Consider the following 15,638-nt stretch of genomic DNA (forward strand, 5'->3'; position numbering starts at 1 on the left):
CTGATCTTTCAGTTATTTCAATTATAACATTAAATTTTGATTTTCGTTTCAATTATACAACTAAACCATTGACTCGACAACGGTACACTAAAACGACATTGTTATGATAGAGAAAAATGTCAAATACTCTTTACGAGACTTGAATCAAAATATATGTATCGAATACATTTGAAGTAAAACATATAATATAAAAAAGATAAATCATTTGAAGTTATGATGAACATATAATCTAAGAACATAGACAAAATGAACAGAAACAAGTAGTTTCCAATGCAAGGGGACCAACTAATTAATTTGTCTATACACTGAAATATTTGCATCATAATGAAGTACCCTATTCCCAAGACTTCATTCATTCAAGAGACCGAACCCACCATTCCACCTGCACCAGGAATGGTTCTTGACCTTTAAATCTCCCATGGCGAGATCCCAACATTCCCCATGGCATCATCCTCAACAGGAGCGGGAAGGTTAAGATCAATTACAGCGGCAGTGGGCATATCTGGCGAGTCTTGCTTGATCACCAATGTTCTATCTTCAGCACCTCCAACAAAATGGGACCTTTTATGACCTCCTAGAGCTTGGCCTGACTTGAAAACCCTGAAACAAAATGGGCACTGGTGCCTCTTGTTTTTCTTTGATCCCAATCTTTTCTCGGACGAGGAACCAAGAGGATTATTTAGGGTTCTTCCATGTGGTGATGGCTTGGTCACTTTGTTATGAGTCATTGGGACAATGAAACCATCATTTGCTAAGCTATCTTCGTTGCAGTCATTGGCTTTTGTATGGTTAGCTCTGTGTCCCCTGAGTGCTCTGTGGGAATCGAAGGCCTTGTTGCAGGTCAAACACTCATATTTGCTTCCTTTTGAAGGGTTATTGCAGTAAACTTCATGACTGTAATAATCATCATTCCTGGCATTTGATCTTCTCAAATCATACTGATTCAAACCTCTATTTGCTTGGTTATTATCCTTGGGGAATTCAGTGTTCAAACTCTTGAATTTACTCGAACTCTTCCCGAATTTCGAATCGAATTCCTCGAATTCCACCTTTTTGGGTCCATTCGTGAAATAAAAAGAATCTGAACACTCGGAAGAAGGACCAGCCTCAGCGGATTTCAATTTGGTGTCTCTTTGTTTCATCTTCAAGTACTCACCATTGTTGGGAACACATTTCATGTCATTCTTGACAGTAATCCTCACATCAATGGACGATGATTTAGCTTCCAGAATGACAGAGTTGTTATCAGAAGAGTCGCCAATTGAACTCAATCCTTTCTTACAACAACCTGATGAATCCCTCGAGAGCATCATCAAACACATTGCAACCTCTTCTTGTTCTTGCTCAATCCCCGAAACAGATGATGAACCATTCTCCATAACAACCGAATTGTTAGAATAAACCTCAGTTGATCTGTACCTTATTCTTTTAGATCTCCTCCTCTTACTTGGAGTCGATGATGTTTCGGTGTCGGACTGACTGTCCATCATCGGCTTCTGTTTTTCACAATAGACCCTCTCTTTCTCTGAATGGCAAGCCATGTGACCACAAAGAGCTTTGGATGAATGGAAACCCTTACCGCATTCCTTGCAAATCATCTCTTTGAGCAAAGGAGCATTGCTCGAAACAGAGAATTTCTTGGTTTTCTTGGGGTTCTCTCTCAGGCCATAGCCATCGGCTTCAGCTTCGGCGACTCTCTTGACGATTCTTCCATTGCAGATAAGTCCAGCTGATGGCACTGTCTCTGATTCACCACAATTCTCATTGTTCATATGAGTCCTTATGTGACCGCCTAAGGACTTCCCGCATGGATACCTTTTGTTGCAAAACTTGCAAACAAACTTCTTCTCTCGAGTTTGTTCCATTTAAGAAAGAATTTCAAAGGGTTTTGATCACTGATAACAAAAATAGAAAAATACCCCAGTAATCGAAACGAGATGAGTAGCTTATTCCTTACCTTGAATCTTCAAAAAATACAGCATTTTTTCATGACCAAGAACACATCTTTCATTGGCGAAGAAGCAAAATCCAGAATCCAGATCACAAAGTTTCTTGCTTTTGGACAACCAGAAAAAGAAGATGTGTCGCTGATGGTGGAGATGAAGAGGCCTATAAGATGAAGAAGCAAATAAAAAAGGCCGTGACTGTTTCTCCTTTGTTTTTGTGTTGTAGTTGAAGGAGAATTCCATGCATGAAAGGCAAAAAAAGATTCAAAAGGTAAAGGAAAAGGTAAAGCAGCACGTGTAGTCAAGTGAGAACCATTCGGTGATGGATTGAATGGTCAAGATTTCTGAGTTTTATTTATTTTCCTTTTTTGAGGATCTAAGGATCCCAACGAATGAGTGTTAAAGCATCAGCTGCAACATCCAAAACTATTGCCCTTTACTTCTTCTTAAAACCTCACAATTTTGTTATATATGACAATGGTAACTCACATTCGCATCATAAGCTGCAAATATCTTATGAGCGTATTTCTTGCTCATACCTTTATTTTTTTTCGTGAGGACACGTGTGACAGAGAAATTAATTATTGTTATCGGCGATAAATATCTTAATTTCGATAATAAATGTTATTATAATAAATTAGATACTACTACTGAATTCAGATACTGAAATTCGAACTTGGAAATGCTTATAACAATCCACATATTGGACTCAAAAGCAGAGGGTTGAATACCAGAAGGTAAGTTCATTCTGAATAAAGGGATGAAAACCAGAGCTTGGAACTCCCATGAATTTGTCTGCCAGCTGCTTTGAGGTTGTATATATTCACGAACACAGTCAAAGATATACAAAGATGATCATAATACGTGAACCATCCTTAACTTTTATTTTATTTTTACGAAAAAATAAAGATAATAGAACATGAAAGTAGTCTCTCACAAACATATAGCTTACTTGATGAATTTGTTTACTTTAAACAAAAAAGGCAACTGCAGTAATTTCTATACATGTTTGACAACATTGAATAATTTTGAAAGAAATAATCCAGCTAATTGGAAGTTGTCCCAGGGGGTTCATATGATCGCACCATTGTATTTGTTGGAGTCAATAGTTCAAGACTGGTAACTTCAAAGTAGATTAACCACTTCATTGCAAACTTGAATTCTTGGGACTATATAGGAAATTTCAAGTTGAACCATGTTCTTGCACATAGCCACATGCTTTTTAGCCTCATAAAGCTAGTAGAAATTGCATGAGATTCTCATCTTTTTCTTTTAGAAAGTTTCCTATACTGCCATCTTCAACAAATCCTCAAGTTTTTAGCCTCATAGATCAATTTGCAGTGGCACGTCTATCTCACACTCCTCCTTTGTGTTCCCATGGAAAGTATTTATCATGGAATTTCATATCCCAGGCATCACAACATGATTAATCAAAAAAAAAAAAAAACATGAACCGCATAAGATTAGTTCGGTCTCGTATGTGGAATGTTTTCTCTGATTTTCTTTGTTTATGTTGGATTGTCCTTTTATGAGCGGGAAATAATGAGCTTCATGGTGGAGGCGTTTATACGAGAACACCTTTGCCGAGAAGAGAAAAAAACAAAACAGAGTAAGAGACGAAGGCACAAATACCCGACGACCGAAACCTCTTGCTTCAAACGATATTACAACAAAAAATGAATGATGGCAGGGATTAAGAGATTTCGGTAAAGGGAAATGAATCTAGTATTTCAAGCGATGATTCCTCTCGCCGTATGTTAGAATCTGATTAGATGAAGTAACCGATAGTAAAGGGCGACGATCAAGGTAACATCAACGACGGTGGGTAGATAATTAGGGTTATTAGGTTTTTTATTTAATAAAAAAAATTAGATTTTTTAAAATAAAATAAAATTTTAAGTTTTTTTAAATAATAAAATTTTTAACGGCGATGACGGATCAAACACCTAAAAATATAACATCGGAAATGCTAGTCATCAATTTTGAAAGAAATTTTTTTAAGCACTTAAAGTTAATAAAATGAATAATTTGAACACTTATTTTTGTATTAATTATTTTTTTAAAGTCAATAACCTAAAGTTGTATTAAGTTTGGGGACACATAAAAATACCCTATAATTGAGGGATTACTTGTGTATTTTACTCTTATTTTTTAAAGTAGCCAAAGCTCCCTTTACATAATTTCTGTCGGAAAACGATTTGCCAAGAAAAAAAAAGTTTTCCAACATGATTTCTATGGAAATTGCGATTAAACAATCCCATAAACTTTCGCATAGACGATGAATCGGTTCTCTTATGACTCGAACCATACTACCCTAAATTTGTACGTAAGCGCAGAGAAAAAGCAGTATTTGATCTTTGAAGAAGTAAAAGACGATGGAATCAGAACTCCTAATCTCTTTTCTCCATTATTGATGTTCCTGACGTACGAATACCGTTGATAACTCATATGAGCTAACTAACTATACATGCAGCTGCTTTTTAATCTGCTTTGGGTGTTCCCATTTGTTGTTAATTGATTTTGAGTTCATAAAAGAATGAACCATCATCTTAGTTTTTGCTCCTATGAATTAAGCTCCTTCCCCTGCCTCCTATGTCCCAAAGCAATATGATAAAATGCTTCAACAAATTAAATTGATACCATGTTTTTTTTCTTCTTCAGCTTTTCCGGGTAAAATGATGCTCTTCATATTGATTTTCACGGTTCTCTCGATCTATAATGCAGGTACTTTTTAAATGTAATCTTCAACATTCTCAACAAGGTCTACAATTACTTCCCATATCCATAGTATGTACAAATTATGCATCATTAGATTTAAGAGTTCGTCGCAGTTTTACCCAGTACTTTTCATTTTTTTCTTGAAGAATCTATATATCCTACACATTTATCATTTATGTGTATGTGTAGGTGTATGGGGAGGTGATCCTCTTAGTATACTCCAAATACTAGGACAAACTAAAAGAAAATATTAACATATCTGTAATAAAGAGTTATTTCACTTCCCCCCTTCTGCAGTTTTGTTTCGGTTATACATCTGGTAGTTGGAGTGGCTTACTGTCTGGTTTCTTGGGGTGTTGGCCTACCAAAAAGAGCTGTAAGCTTAGTTTTCTCAGTTCTTTTCTGTTCAATATTAGATTAGATGATGGATTTCATCTTAAAAAGCATAATTTCTTCCTATTTTACTAGCCAATTGATAAGGAGCTCTTGGTTCTGTTGACTCCTGTTGCTTTCTGCCATGCCCTTGGACATGTCATGTCCGATGTATCATTTGCAGCTGTTGCAGTGTCCTTCACTCACACTATCAAAGGTAAAATGATTTTTGAAAATGGGAACAATTCTCAAACTTTTTTAAACGCCTTCAGTCGCAATCTAAATTTATGTTGTTGTTTTTCAACAGCCCTGGAGCCATTCTTCTATGCTGCCGCTTCTCAGTTTGTTTTGGGCCATCAGATTCCACTTTCCCTTTGGCTTTCATTAGCTCCTGTTGTTATTGGTAAAGTGTTTCTTTTTTTCTTTTTCATGTTAAACAGATTTCCTTCTGATTAATCTTTTCCATCTGATGTTATCTTCTGCTTTACTTTAAGGTGTTTCAATGGCTTCACTCACTGAACTTTCTTTCAATTGGACTGGTTTTATCAGTGCAATGATTTCAAACATTGCATTTACTTACAGAAGCATATACTCAAAGAAAGCAATGGTAAGAGAAGGAAATTTCACTTTACCTTTTATACAAAAATTTCTATTTGTATCGAATATACATCCGTGTTCAACATTCGCCTTGATTGACATAGCTTTCCCTTTATATTTAACAGACAGGCATGGATAGCACAAATGTTTATGCATATATTTCCATCATTGCCCTCTTGTTCTGTCTACCACCTGCAATTTTTGTAAGTAAATTAAAAATGAGAAGGGATCTTCACCATGCTTTTTCACTTTGATTGAACTATTTATAACTAATGATTTGCTAATATGGAGTTGATTTGAATCCAGATTGAGGGTCCTCAGCTGATGCAATATGGATTCAGAGATGCTATTGCCAAAGTTGGCTTAACCAAATTCTTGTCCGACTTATTTTGGATTGGAATGTTTTATCACCTCTACAATCAGGTATGTATTGCATAAAAAAAACCCTGCAGTATGTGAAATATATGAATTCAGAAACAGTGAGTTTCTTGAATGTCATCTGTGGACTGTGATTGCACGAATCGGTTAAGTTTCGGGTTTCGTTCTTTCCTTCTGTCTAAACTCTTACATATGTTATTAAATGGAAATGTCATCAAAGAAATGGCCGGAAGCTAATGCTGGGACTTGAATTGTAGATTTGTTGAATGTCATCTTTTTAGAATAGTTGCATCAGTGAATTGAATTCAAGGTTCGCTTACGGAACTAACTCATTGAGGTGAGAAAATGCAGCTGGCTACTAATACCTTGGAAAGGGTTGCACCACTTGCACATGCAGTCGGAAATGTATTGAAGCGAGTTTTTGTTATCGGCTTCTCTATTGTCGTTTTCGGTAAGTTTTTCCCGGTTTTTCTCCCGCATACCGTATGTTCATGCAGCAGGCTATGTTACTCAGATTCGGACGAGTATGAAAAGATCTGATTCAATTCTTTACTGATGATCATTATAAATAATAATATTATTAATAATAATAAAAACACGGTATTGTTGCAGGCAATAAGATCTCCACTCAAACTGGGATTGGAACTGCGATAGCAATCGCTGGAGTGGCCATCTATTCCCTGATAAAAGCAAACATGGAAGAACAAAAGAGAGTAAGATCAGTTACCAGCACCCATCTCTTTCCTGATTTAAATAGCATTATAACATTTTCTCCAAGATTTATCTCAATTGACTTATAGATAACTTTACATGTAATTCCAACATTTCAGAAGGCAACATCCAAAGGAATTTAATGGTGAAGATGGAGGGATTATGAAATGGGAAAGAATAAGACCAAATTTCTTAGTTGGACTTGACTTCATTTCCATTGAGATTTGAGAGTCGTAATAATCAAAATTGTCATTGGATCCCCGTTACAAACTAATTACTTTTGGTTGTACAAACTTTCAAACCAGAGTTAAATAATTTAATTTGGATTTGAGATATATTCAAATATCTCAAATGATTTGAATAATTCACCCCTAAGTTTTAGATAAAACACTAATTTGACTCTTGAACTTTAGACAAGATATTAATTTGACTCTTAAACTTTAGATAAAATATAAATTTAACACATAAATCTGACTAAAGTCTTTAGTCGTCATCCGTCGCTTGTCATCGGCCTCAGTAAGGACAATTGAATCTCAAAATTTTCAATTAATTTTTTTAGCCTTCTAAATACGAATCTAATATTCATTTCACCGAAAAACATCAATAAGTTCTTAATTATCTTCTTTTCCACTTATTGATATCATTACTCGTTCCTCAACTTCTCCATTATTTCATAGCTAAGAGGAATGATATATATATATATATGCTACTTGAGCTAAAATGGAAGGGCCTACGGATTCATGACAGGCACGTTCAGGAACTGCCCCGCAAAAGGGAAAAAAAAAGGGAAACCAAAGACCTGCTTTCATGATTACCAAACAAAAGAAAGCAAATTTGGCAGAAATGAAATAAACCAATTCCCCTCAAGCTTACATCTAGAAATTTGGTTCATCAAATATATATATACACATATAATTTGGTGTGAAAGCTTAGCAGCAGTGAAGCATTTGAGGAGATGGGAAGAACAGGGCCGAGGTTGCCAGGTTTCTGTCTAAACAGGATTAGGCCTCATATTAGAGTTAAGTCTCCTCCAACACAACCCAATCCTATTCTGGATTCTGCTAAAAAAATACATCAACTTTGTGACAAAGTCGGAGAAGAAGCTGGGTTGGTGATTGGGAGGAAAATAATGATCGTGGTTGATTCTCAGCATTGAAGCCAAGGGAGCTTTACAATGGGCACTTTCTCAGACTGTTGTTCAATGTCAGGACACTGTTGTTCTTCTCTCTGTAACAAAACCCTCGAAACAAGGTTTGAAACTCTCCATTTTTCTTCTATACTTAGCATGTAAAGTGTTTCGGTTATTAGCTTGAATTAATCTTAATAATCATGTTACAGTTACAAATAATGAGAACAGAGCTCCAAGGGCATGTGAACCAGTTTCCTCCCTGAAAAGGATGTGCAAGCAGAAGAGACCTGAGGTGGTATATGGACACAATGACAGTTTAACTAATGTATCCTTTTATCATGCTGATTTTGTTTATGGGCAGGTGAAAGTTGAAGTCTCGGTGGTGGAGGAAAAGAGAAAGGTCCTGCAATAGTGGAAGAAGCCAAAAAGCAAGGAGTGACACTTCTGGTTTTGGGACAGAAGAAGAAGTCGATGACTTGGCGTCTGATAATGATGTGGGCAGGCAATCGGATAGCCGTCGGAGCGGTCGAATACTGTATCCAAAACGCTACCTGCATGGCTGTTGCGGTAAGAAGGAAAAGCAGAAAACTAGGTGGTTATTTGATCACTAAACACCCATCATTTCTTGATTTGGAATTTTTTTTTGTATATAATTTCTTGGCTGTATCCGAAATGCTTCCTGCAGAACGCACCTTTGCCTTGCCTATATGGCAAAAATGAGTGTCAGATCAAAAGTTGATCATTAATGGGAGTTATTTTGATAATTAATTATTTTTAGGGTAAAGTATAGTAATGGTCACTGAACATTTTTGAAGCTTGCATTTAGGTCCCTCAACTTTTAAAACTTGCAATACAGTCCCCTAACATTTATTCCGTTTGTAATATGGTCTCCAACTTAAACCACCGTTAGAAATTAGGGTAAATTATATAAAAGGTTATTGAACTTTTTAGACACTTAAATTTAGGTCCCCCAACTTTTAAAACTTGCAAAATAGTCCTCAATTTCATTCTAAACCCCAATTTCCAAAGTAATTTAATTTCATTCTAAACCCTAAATTCCAAAATAATTCAATTAAATTCAATTATGTCAGATTTATTATTATTTAATTTCATCTTATTTCATGTGATAAGTATTTTTTATATAAATATAATAGTATAATTCTTATCTGTTGAATAAATTTTTTAATTAAAAAAAGTAGTTAGGATATAGAAGAGGTTTAAAATAATTCGAATTTTAAATTTATAAAATGTTATTTTGACGTATAAATAAAAGTGTAAACTACTAGGTTGACAACTTAACTATCTAGCCCTTTTTATTTTTGTCATCGATCTTTTAAATTTATCAATCATACAACATAATTATTTAACTGTTTCAACTAAGCCACTAGTCGTTATCAATTGATACAAATGATGAAGTGGCAGTTAAAAGGAATTGACATTATTATACATTCAGTCTTTATTATTTATATAATCAATTTGGTCCTAAATTAAATAGAATTTAATAAATTAATCATTTAATTAGGATCTGACATGTGTTAGCACATGATCATGACACGTGTCATTGGTGACACATGTCACCACCTAATTATTTATATATGCCATCAATTTGGTCCTAAATTAAATAAAATTTAATAAACTAATCATTTAACCAGGATCTGACATGTGTTAACACATGATCATGATATATGTTATTGGTGACACATGTCACCACCTAATTAGAAGAAAATTAAGTTACAAAGAAGTAAAATTTGGGTCTTGGGCAAACTCAAACCTGAGTCACGCAAATGAAAGATACAGGGTGGAGCCACTAAGCTAACACCATCGTTTGTGTTAAGAGATATACAATAATACATATACTAATAGTATGACCAATGCCAGAAAAAAAGAATATAATGGAAAATGGAAATAATGAGATTTGAACTTCGGCAAAAAATTTGAAACCAATAAATGATGGGAAAATATTATATTTTTTTACAATAAAAATATTATATTTGATAAATTGTTTGATAGATTTAATATATTTTTTAAATATTAGTTGATACAATATTTTAAAAGAATAAATTTAAGATTTATATATTTTTAAACTAAATTTAATAATTATATTTTTCATATATATAATTCATGATTATATATATAAATCTTAAGTTGAGTATTTCTAATATAATTAATAATTTTAATTTCTTATTAAAAATAAAATATTCAAAAAATATAAATGATTCATACATTAATATATGAATATATTTTTTTATTTATACATCTAAATATAAATATACATTTATATAAATATATTTTTATTCGTATATTGAAATATTTTGATTAAAATATAAGCATATTTTAAATACTAGTTTATACAAGAAAAATAAAATATATCAAAAATATATAAATGATTCATACATTTAAATATAAATTGAATCATTTATATTTTCTATACATCTATATTTAATAAGAAAATAAAATTATTGGGGGACTGTTTTGCAAGTTTTAAAAGTTGGGGACCTAAATTCAAGTGCCTGAAAAGTTCAATGACCGTTTATATAATTTACCCTAATTTTCTAACAGTGATTTAAGTTGGGGGACCATATTGCAAACGGAATAAATGTTAGGGGACTGTATTGCAAGTTTTAAAAGTTGAGGGACCTAAATACAAACTTCAGAAATGTTCAGTGACCATTACTATACTTTACCCTTATTTTTATGATGACATTTGGGTAAAATTGGGCCGGGGGAAGGGGGTTGGGTTGGCTGAATGGAAAAAGATGTGCCATCGTTCATGACCAGGTGTTTATGGTTAAAAGGAAAGATAATTGGTTTCCTTGACCCCTTTGGGGTCCCATTATTTTCGGGTGAAGAAAACATATCAAGAAAACATAGCCTAATTGCATGGATGGCTTTCTTTGATCGCCTTCCTACAAAAGAAAGGCTCAATCGTATAGGGCTGGTTACTGACCTCCACTGCACTCTTTGTGGAGTAGGATTTGAAACTAGAAATCATTTATTTTTTGAATGTCCGATTGCCACTGCTTTATGGTCTGCTATTTTTGACACCAATGGAATTTGTTTTAGGCACACTTCTTGGGAAACTCTCTTTAATTGGGCTATTGCTACTTGGAATGGCAAATCCCTCCTCACTTCTTTAATGAAAATCTCTTCCAATGCTCTAATTTACACAATCTGAAAAGAAAGGAACAAGAGAATCTTTCAAGGTCAAGCTTCCACGGTTGATGTTATGTTCAAAGCTATCAAGGAAACTGTTGGATTTCATCTAAGGGGTAGGCCTATCAATAGATTAGATTCTGTTAATATTAATCTTTGTAACCAATGGGGTATAATTTGATTTTGTTTGTTTGCCTTTGATTTAGGGCAATCCTTGTACTCCGAACTCTCATTGTTCTTTTGAAGCAGTTCACTGCTCTTTGGGTAATAAAACTAAATTATCCAAAAAATAACAAATTACAAACAACTTGATATTGAAGTATGGTGATCAAGAAAGTAAATTTACCTGGCTAAAACCTGAAGCCAAATATCTTTGATTACAAACTCTGTGTATGTGGCATAACTTCCAAAATAAAATCAGTACCATAATTTGTCTCTAACTTGTAATGGTATTTAATATTCTATCATGAATCCGAAACATAGAAAAAGAAAGTACCATGCTTATGACCTGTTCATATGAATCTATATATGGACAGTTCTCTCTTCTTCCTTTTTCCCTGCTTCTAGATTTCTTACCCCTCTTATCTTCTAGAACTTAATCCATACGCTGCTTTTCCTGGAATATGGTGACGCGAGCAACAAAAATCACACTGTAGAAAAAATAAAGGATAAAATAATAAGATTAGGTAGGAAATGATATAGACCAAGTTTGATCAGAATTCTCTCCTTCTAGGTGTAAAATTATCAGAATTATTTTCTGTTAAACTTTTACACATTCTGCTGAATATCTTAACATATGTGTAGGGGTTTGCTGTGCCAAAAGAGGCACAGGACAAGGTGGCAAAATTTTCATTCCATGGACAGCCAGCAGAGCTTCGGCATGGCAGTGTTGTAATTGCTGCAATTACAACCTGTACCAACACATCAAATCCTAGTTTCATGCTCGGGGCAGGTCTTGTTGCAAAAAAGGCTTGTGCACTTGGTTTACAGGTTTGGCTTTTTTCTATCTTTATGTTTGTGCCGATCCTTCCTTTCTGCAATATCTCCTACAATCTTTTTTCCCATTCTGCACCCTCGTTTTTTTCCCTGAAAATCTCTCTTCAAAGTATTCATACTTCCTTACCTTGCCTTTCCTCGAACTATATGACTACTAATGTTAATGCGAATATTTGAATTTTGCTTACATAATTGTTTTACAGGCCAAGCCTTGGATAAAGACAAGTCTTGCACCAGGTTCAGGAGTTGTTACAAAATATTTACTGCAGAGGTATTGTTTAATTTCTACTTGTATCTGGAATGGATTTGGAGTGATTTTTTTAATTAAAAAATTCGGTATAATTTTAACAAAGATGTTAACTAACTTTGGTTTATGTGCCGCAGTGGGTTGCAAGAATATTTGAAAAAGCAGGGCTTCCACATTGTTGGATATGGCTGCACAACATGTATAGGAAATTCAGGAGAATTGGATGAATCAGTTGCCTCTGCTATTTCAGAAAATGGTACCCTTGAAAATTTTAACTGTAAAACCTTTTTTGGATTCATATTTTGCTTGATGCATGTACTTTCTGGAACCGAAATTCAATGTTCAGTTTTTTACTGGCTAATCTAAAATATTTCCATATTCTACAGACATAATAGCATCTGCTGTGCTTTGGGAACCGGAACTTCGAGGGTCGTGTGCATGCCTTAACAAGATCTAACTACCGCTTCACCTCCTTTAGTGGTTGCATACGCCCTTGCTGACACGGTTCGTTATACCTAATTTTTTACTGCTGATGATTATATTTGTTAAATATTCACTGAGATTTATGTCATCACTATACAATCCATATAATCTGATGTCAACTCAGAAAGCTGGAGAGTTCAATGGTGGTTATCTTCTAAACTAATTAATTCTTGTGCATCTGGATTTAATTTCCTTCGAAGAAAATATATCTGGTGTTTTTAAATAAGTTTTACTTGATTATGTCTAGTCATTGAGTTGGTCAATGCATTTAATTTTTTGATAAAGGACTAAGCTTTTGTAGTATCTTTTTTTATGATCATCGAGTAATTATGGTGACTTTCCAGGTTGATATTGACTTTGATAAGGAGCCAATCGGAACTGGAAAGGATGGTATGAGTGTCTATTGTAAGGATATCTGGCCATCTACTAAAGAAATTGCAGAGGTAGACATCCTAAAATTTTCGTGAAATTTCAAAGTTCGTGTATTTTTGCATGAAACTAATAAGCTTGAACTGATCTGCTATTTTAGGCTGTTCACTCAAGTGTCTTGCCAGATATGTTTAAAAGTACTTATGAGGCTATTACAAAAGGCAATCCCATGTGGAATCAACTATCTGTGCCTTCTTCCACCATGTACTAATGGGACCCCAACTCAACCTACATTCACGAGCCTCCATACTTCAAGAACATGACCATGGAACCTCCTGGAGCCCATGGCATGAAGGATGCCTACTGCTTACTGAACTTTGGTGACAGTATCACAACAGATCACATTTCTCCTGCAGGAAGCATCCATAAGGACAGTCCTGCTGCAAAATACCTACTTGACCGTGGGGTAGATCGCAAGGACTTCAATTCGTATGGAAGTCGTTGCGGTAGCGATGAAGTGATGGCTCGAGGAACTTTTGCTAACATTCACCTTGTTAACAAGCTGTTGGATGGGGAAGTTGGCCCGAAAACCATACACGTCCCTACTGGAGAGAAACTCTATGTATTTGATGCAGCAATGGTGAGTTCTTCAATGTTGAAGTACAATTTGATATTAAACCAATTTATTATCTTATTACAGTGACTTCTTGTTTTCATAGCTCTACTTTCATTACCGAGTTTTTGTTTTCAATAAATGCCAATTTTACAATCAAATTATTGGTTTTGTATGGAATATGATTTAATCAAATTATTTATGCAGTCATATTATGCAAATAGTAAGCTCAACAATCAATCTGTAATTTCAGAGGTACAAAGATTCCGGATATGACACCATTGTTTTAGCTGGAGCGGAGTATGGAAGTGATAGCTCCCGAGATTGGGCTGCAAAAGGTCCAATGCTATTAGTAAGTCTTTTTATGTGCTTTGCTTAGCTGGGTTGAATTCAAACTGTAAAAAGCTTGAGTTCTATATGGAATTTGGATCGAAGCTTGGTTCACACTTGATCAAATTTCACTTTTAAAGTGATTGATTAAAGATTTAAGATTAAATAAAACCGAGCAGCTTGGGCTCACTCTATTAGATTTGATTAAACTCGTTTATCTGGTGAAAAAAATGAGCTCCATAGGTTGAGCTGCTCGACTAAAAAATGAACAAGATGATTTAGAATTAATTTTTGTGCGTCTAACTTAAGCAGCTTGCATGGGTTGGTGTTTTGTGCACCTTAGTAACTTTGTTGCATAACAGGGAGTAAAAGCAGTGATTGCCAAAAGTTTCGAGAGAAACCATGGAAGTAATTTGGTAGGAATGGGCATCATTCCACTTTGTTTCAAGTCTTGTGTGGACGCAGACACACTAGGCTTAACTGGTCATGAACGTTATACCATAGATCTCCCAAGCAAAATAACCGATATAAGACCCGGCCAAGATGTGACTGTTAGGACGGACAATGGGAAGTCTTTCTCCTGCACTGTCCGCTTCGACACTGAATTACCAAATGGTTACGAATACTCCTTTTTTTTGGTGCAAATTAGTGCAGCATGCATTGTGTTTTATCATCTGCTATCATGTGATTATCATGCATGGTTATTGCTTTTAATGAAGAAAAATACATCCTTGTCTGAAGAAACATGCAACTTACCCGATATGGTTATTATGGAATCCTAGTTTAAATGTGTTTAACATGGATATCTTCAAGTTTTATATGCTTTTTAAAACCAGAACTGAGTGTATTTTACAACTGCAGGTTGAATTGGCCTACTTCAACAATGGTGGCATACTTCCATATGTTATCAGGAACTTGATTAAGCAATAGATGCTTTTTTGATGCCTGGAACCATTTTCAAGATATCCGACCATACCAAATAAAGCAATCAATGACTGATGGACACAGCATTTTTCGAGAATTAAAAGTATGATGGCTGTTTTGAATTTTGAAACAGTACAAATACCTTTTCCATATTTAAATCAAAAGTTTCTTATAAAATTCACTCAAATAAGTATGATAGATCTCACAAATCGGAGTGGAAACCCCACTTTTTCTCCCTTCTTGGGGAAGAAAAACTGACAAGGATTCTTGTAGTTCTACAGGTAAAACAAGGGATAATATCTATATATGTAAATTACAAATCTAATAAGGCTTAATACAAAAATATGTTTTTAAATAATATCTCGAAAAATATTTTGATGTCTAAAGAATTTTTTTTGTTAAAAATATATACTTAACGTTTTTTCACTTATATTTTTAGTTGTTTAATGTTGTACTTTTTAATAATAAAAATATTATTTAAAAAAGTTAATTTATTTATAAAAAACCAAAACTTTTAATGAAATTATAAAAAAAACCTCTAAAAAACTAAAATATCTCATTTCAACTCTCATTACCAACTGTCGTGGTATCTCTGGCCATCACTGTCGTTGAACACTTGGGTTTTGATCGTAATTGCACGGTGGTTCGAATGGTGGCGGTGATGTGGCTTAT

At 34.4% G+C, this 15,638-nt stretch overlaps 2 protein-coding genes and 1 pseudogene across 2 annotated transcripts; 2 read left to right on the forward strand and 1 right to left on the reverse strand.

The window, feature by feature from the left end:
* Window positions 1-270: 270 nt before the first annotated feature.
* Window positions 271-2,001, reverse strand: LOC120198614 (zinc finger protein ZAT9-like). Its single transcript, XM_039199923.1, has one exon. It carries the CDS (start codon window positions 1,863-1,865, stop codon window positions 408-410), a length of 1,458 nt encoding a protein of 485 aa, XP_039055854.1. The 5' UTR covers window positions 1,866-2,001; the 3' UTR covers window positions 271-407.
* On the forward strand, window positions 1,938-6,898 carry LOC120198080 (triose phosphate/phosphate translocator, chloroplastic-like). The gene is made up of 13 exons (XM_039199467.1): window positions 1,938-2,093; window positions 2,173-2,229; window positions 2,607-2,683; window positions 4,671-4,733; window positions 4,962-5,040; window positions 5,133-5,253; window positions 5,344-5,439; window positions 5,531-5,643; window positions 5,759-5,836; window positions 5,940-6,056; window positions 6,363-6,462; window positions 6,624-6,724; window positions 6,842-6,898. The coding sequence occupies exons 1-13, from the start codon at window positions 1,938-1,940 to the stop codon at window positions 6,863-6,865; spliced, it is 1,182 nt and encodes a 393-aa protein (XP_039055398.1). The 3' UTR covers window positions 6,866-6,898.
* A 3,837-nt stretch (window positions 6,899-10,735) lies between these two features.
* On the forward strand, window positions 10,736-15,007 carry LOC120198081 (annotated as a pseudogene).
* The last annotated feature ends 631 nt before the right edge of the window (window positions 15,008-15,638 follow it).

Source organism: Hibiscus syriacus, unplaced genomic scaffold (genome assembly GCF_006381635.1).
Source record: "Hibiscus syriacus cultivar Baekdansim isolate YM2019G1 unplaced genomic scaffold, ASM638163v2 tig00117056_pilon, whole genome shotgun sequence".
In the NCBI taxonomy this organism is placed as follows: domain Eukaryota; kingdom Viridiplantae; phylum Streptophyta; class Magnoliopsida; order Malvales; family Malvaceae; genus Hibiscus; species Hibiscus syriacus.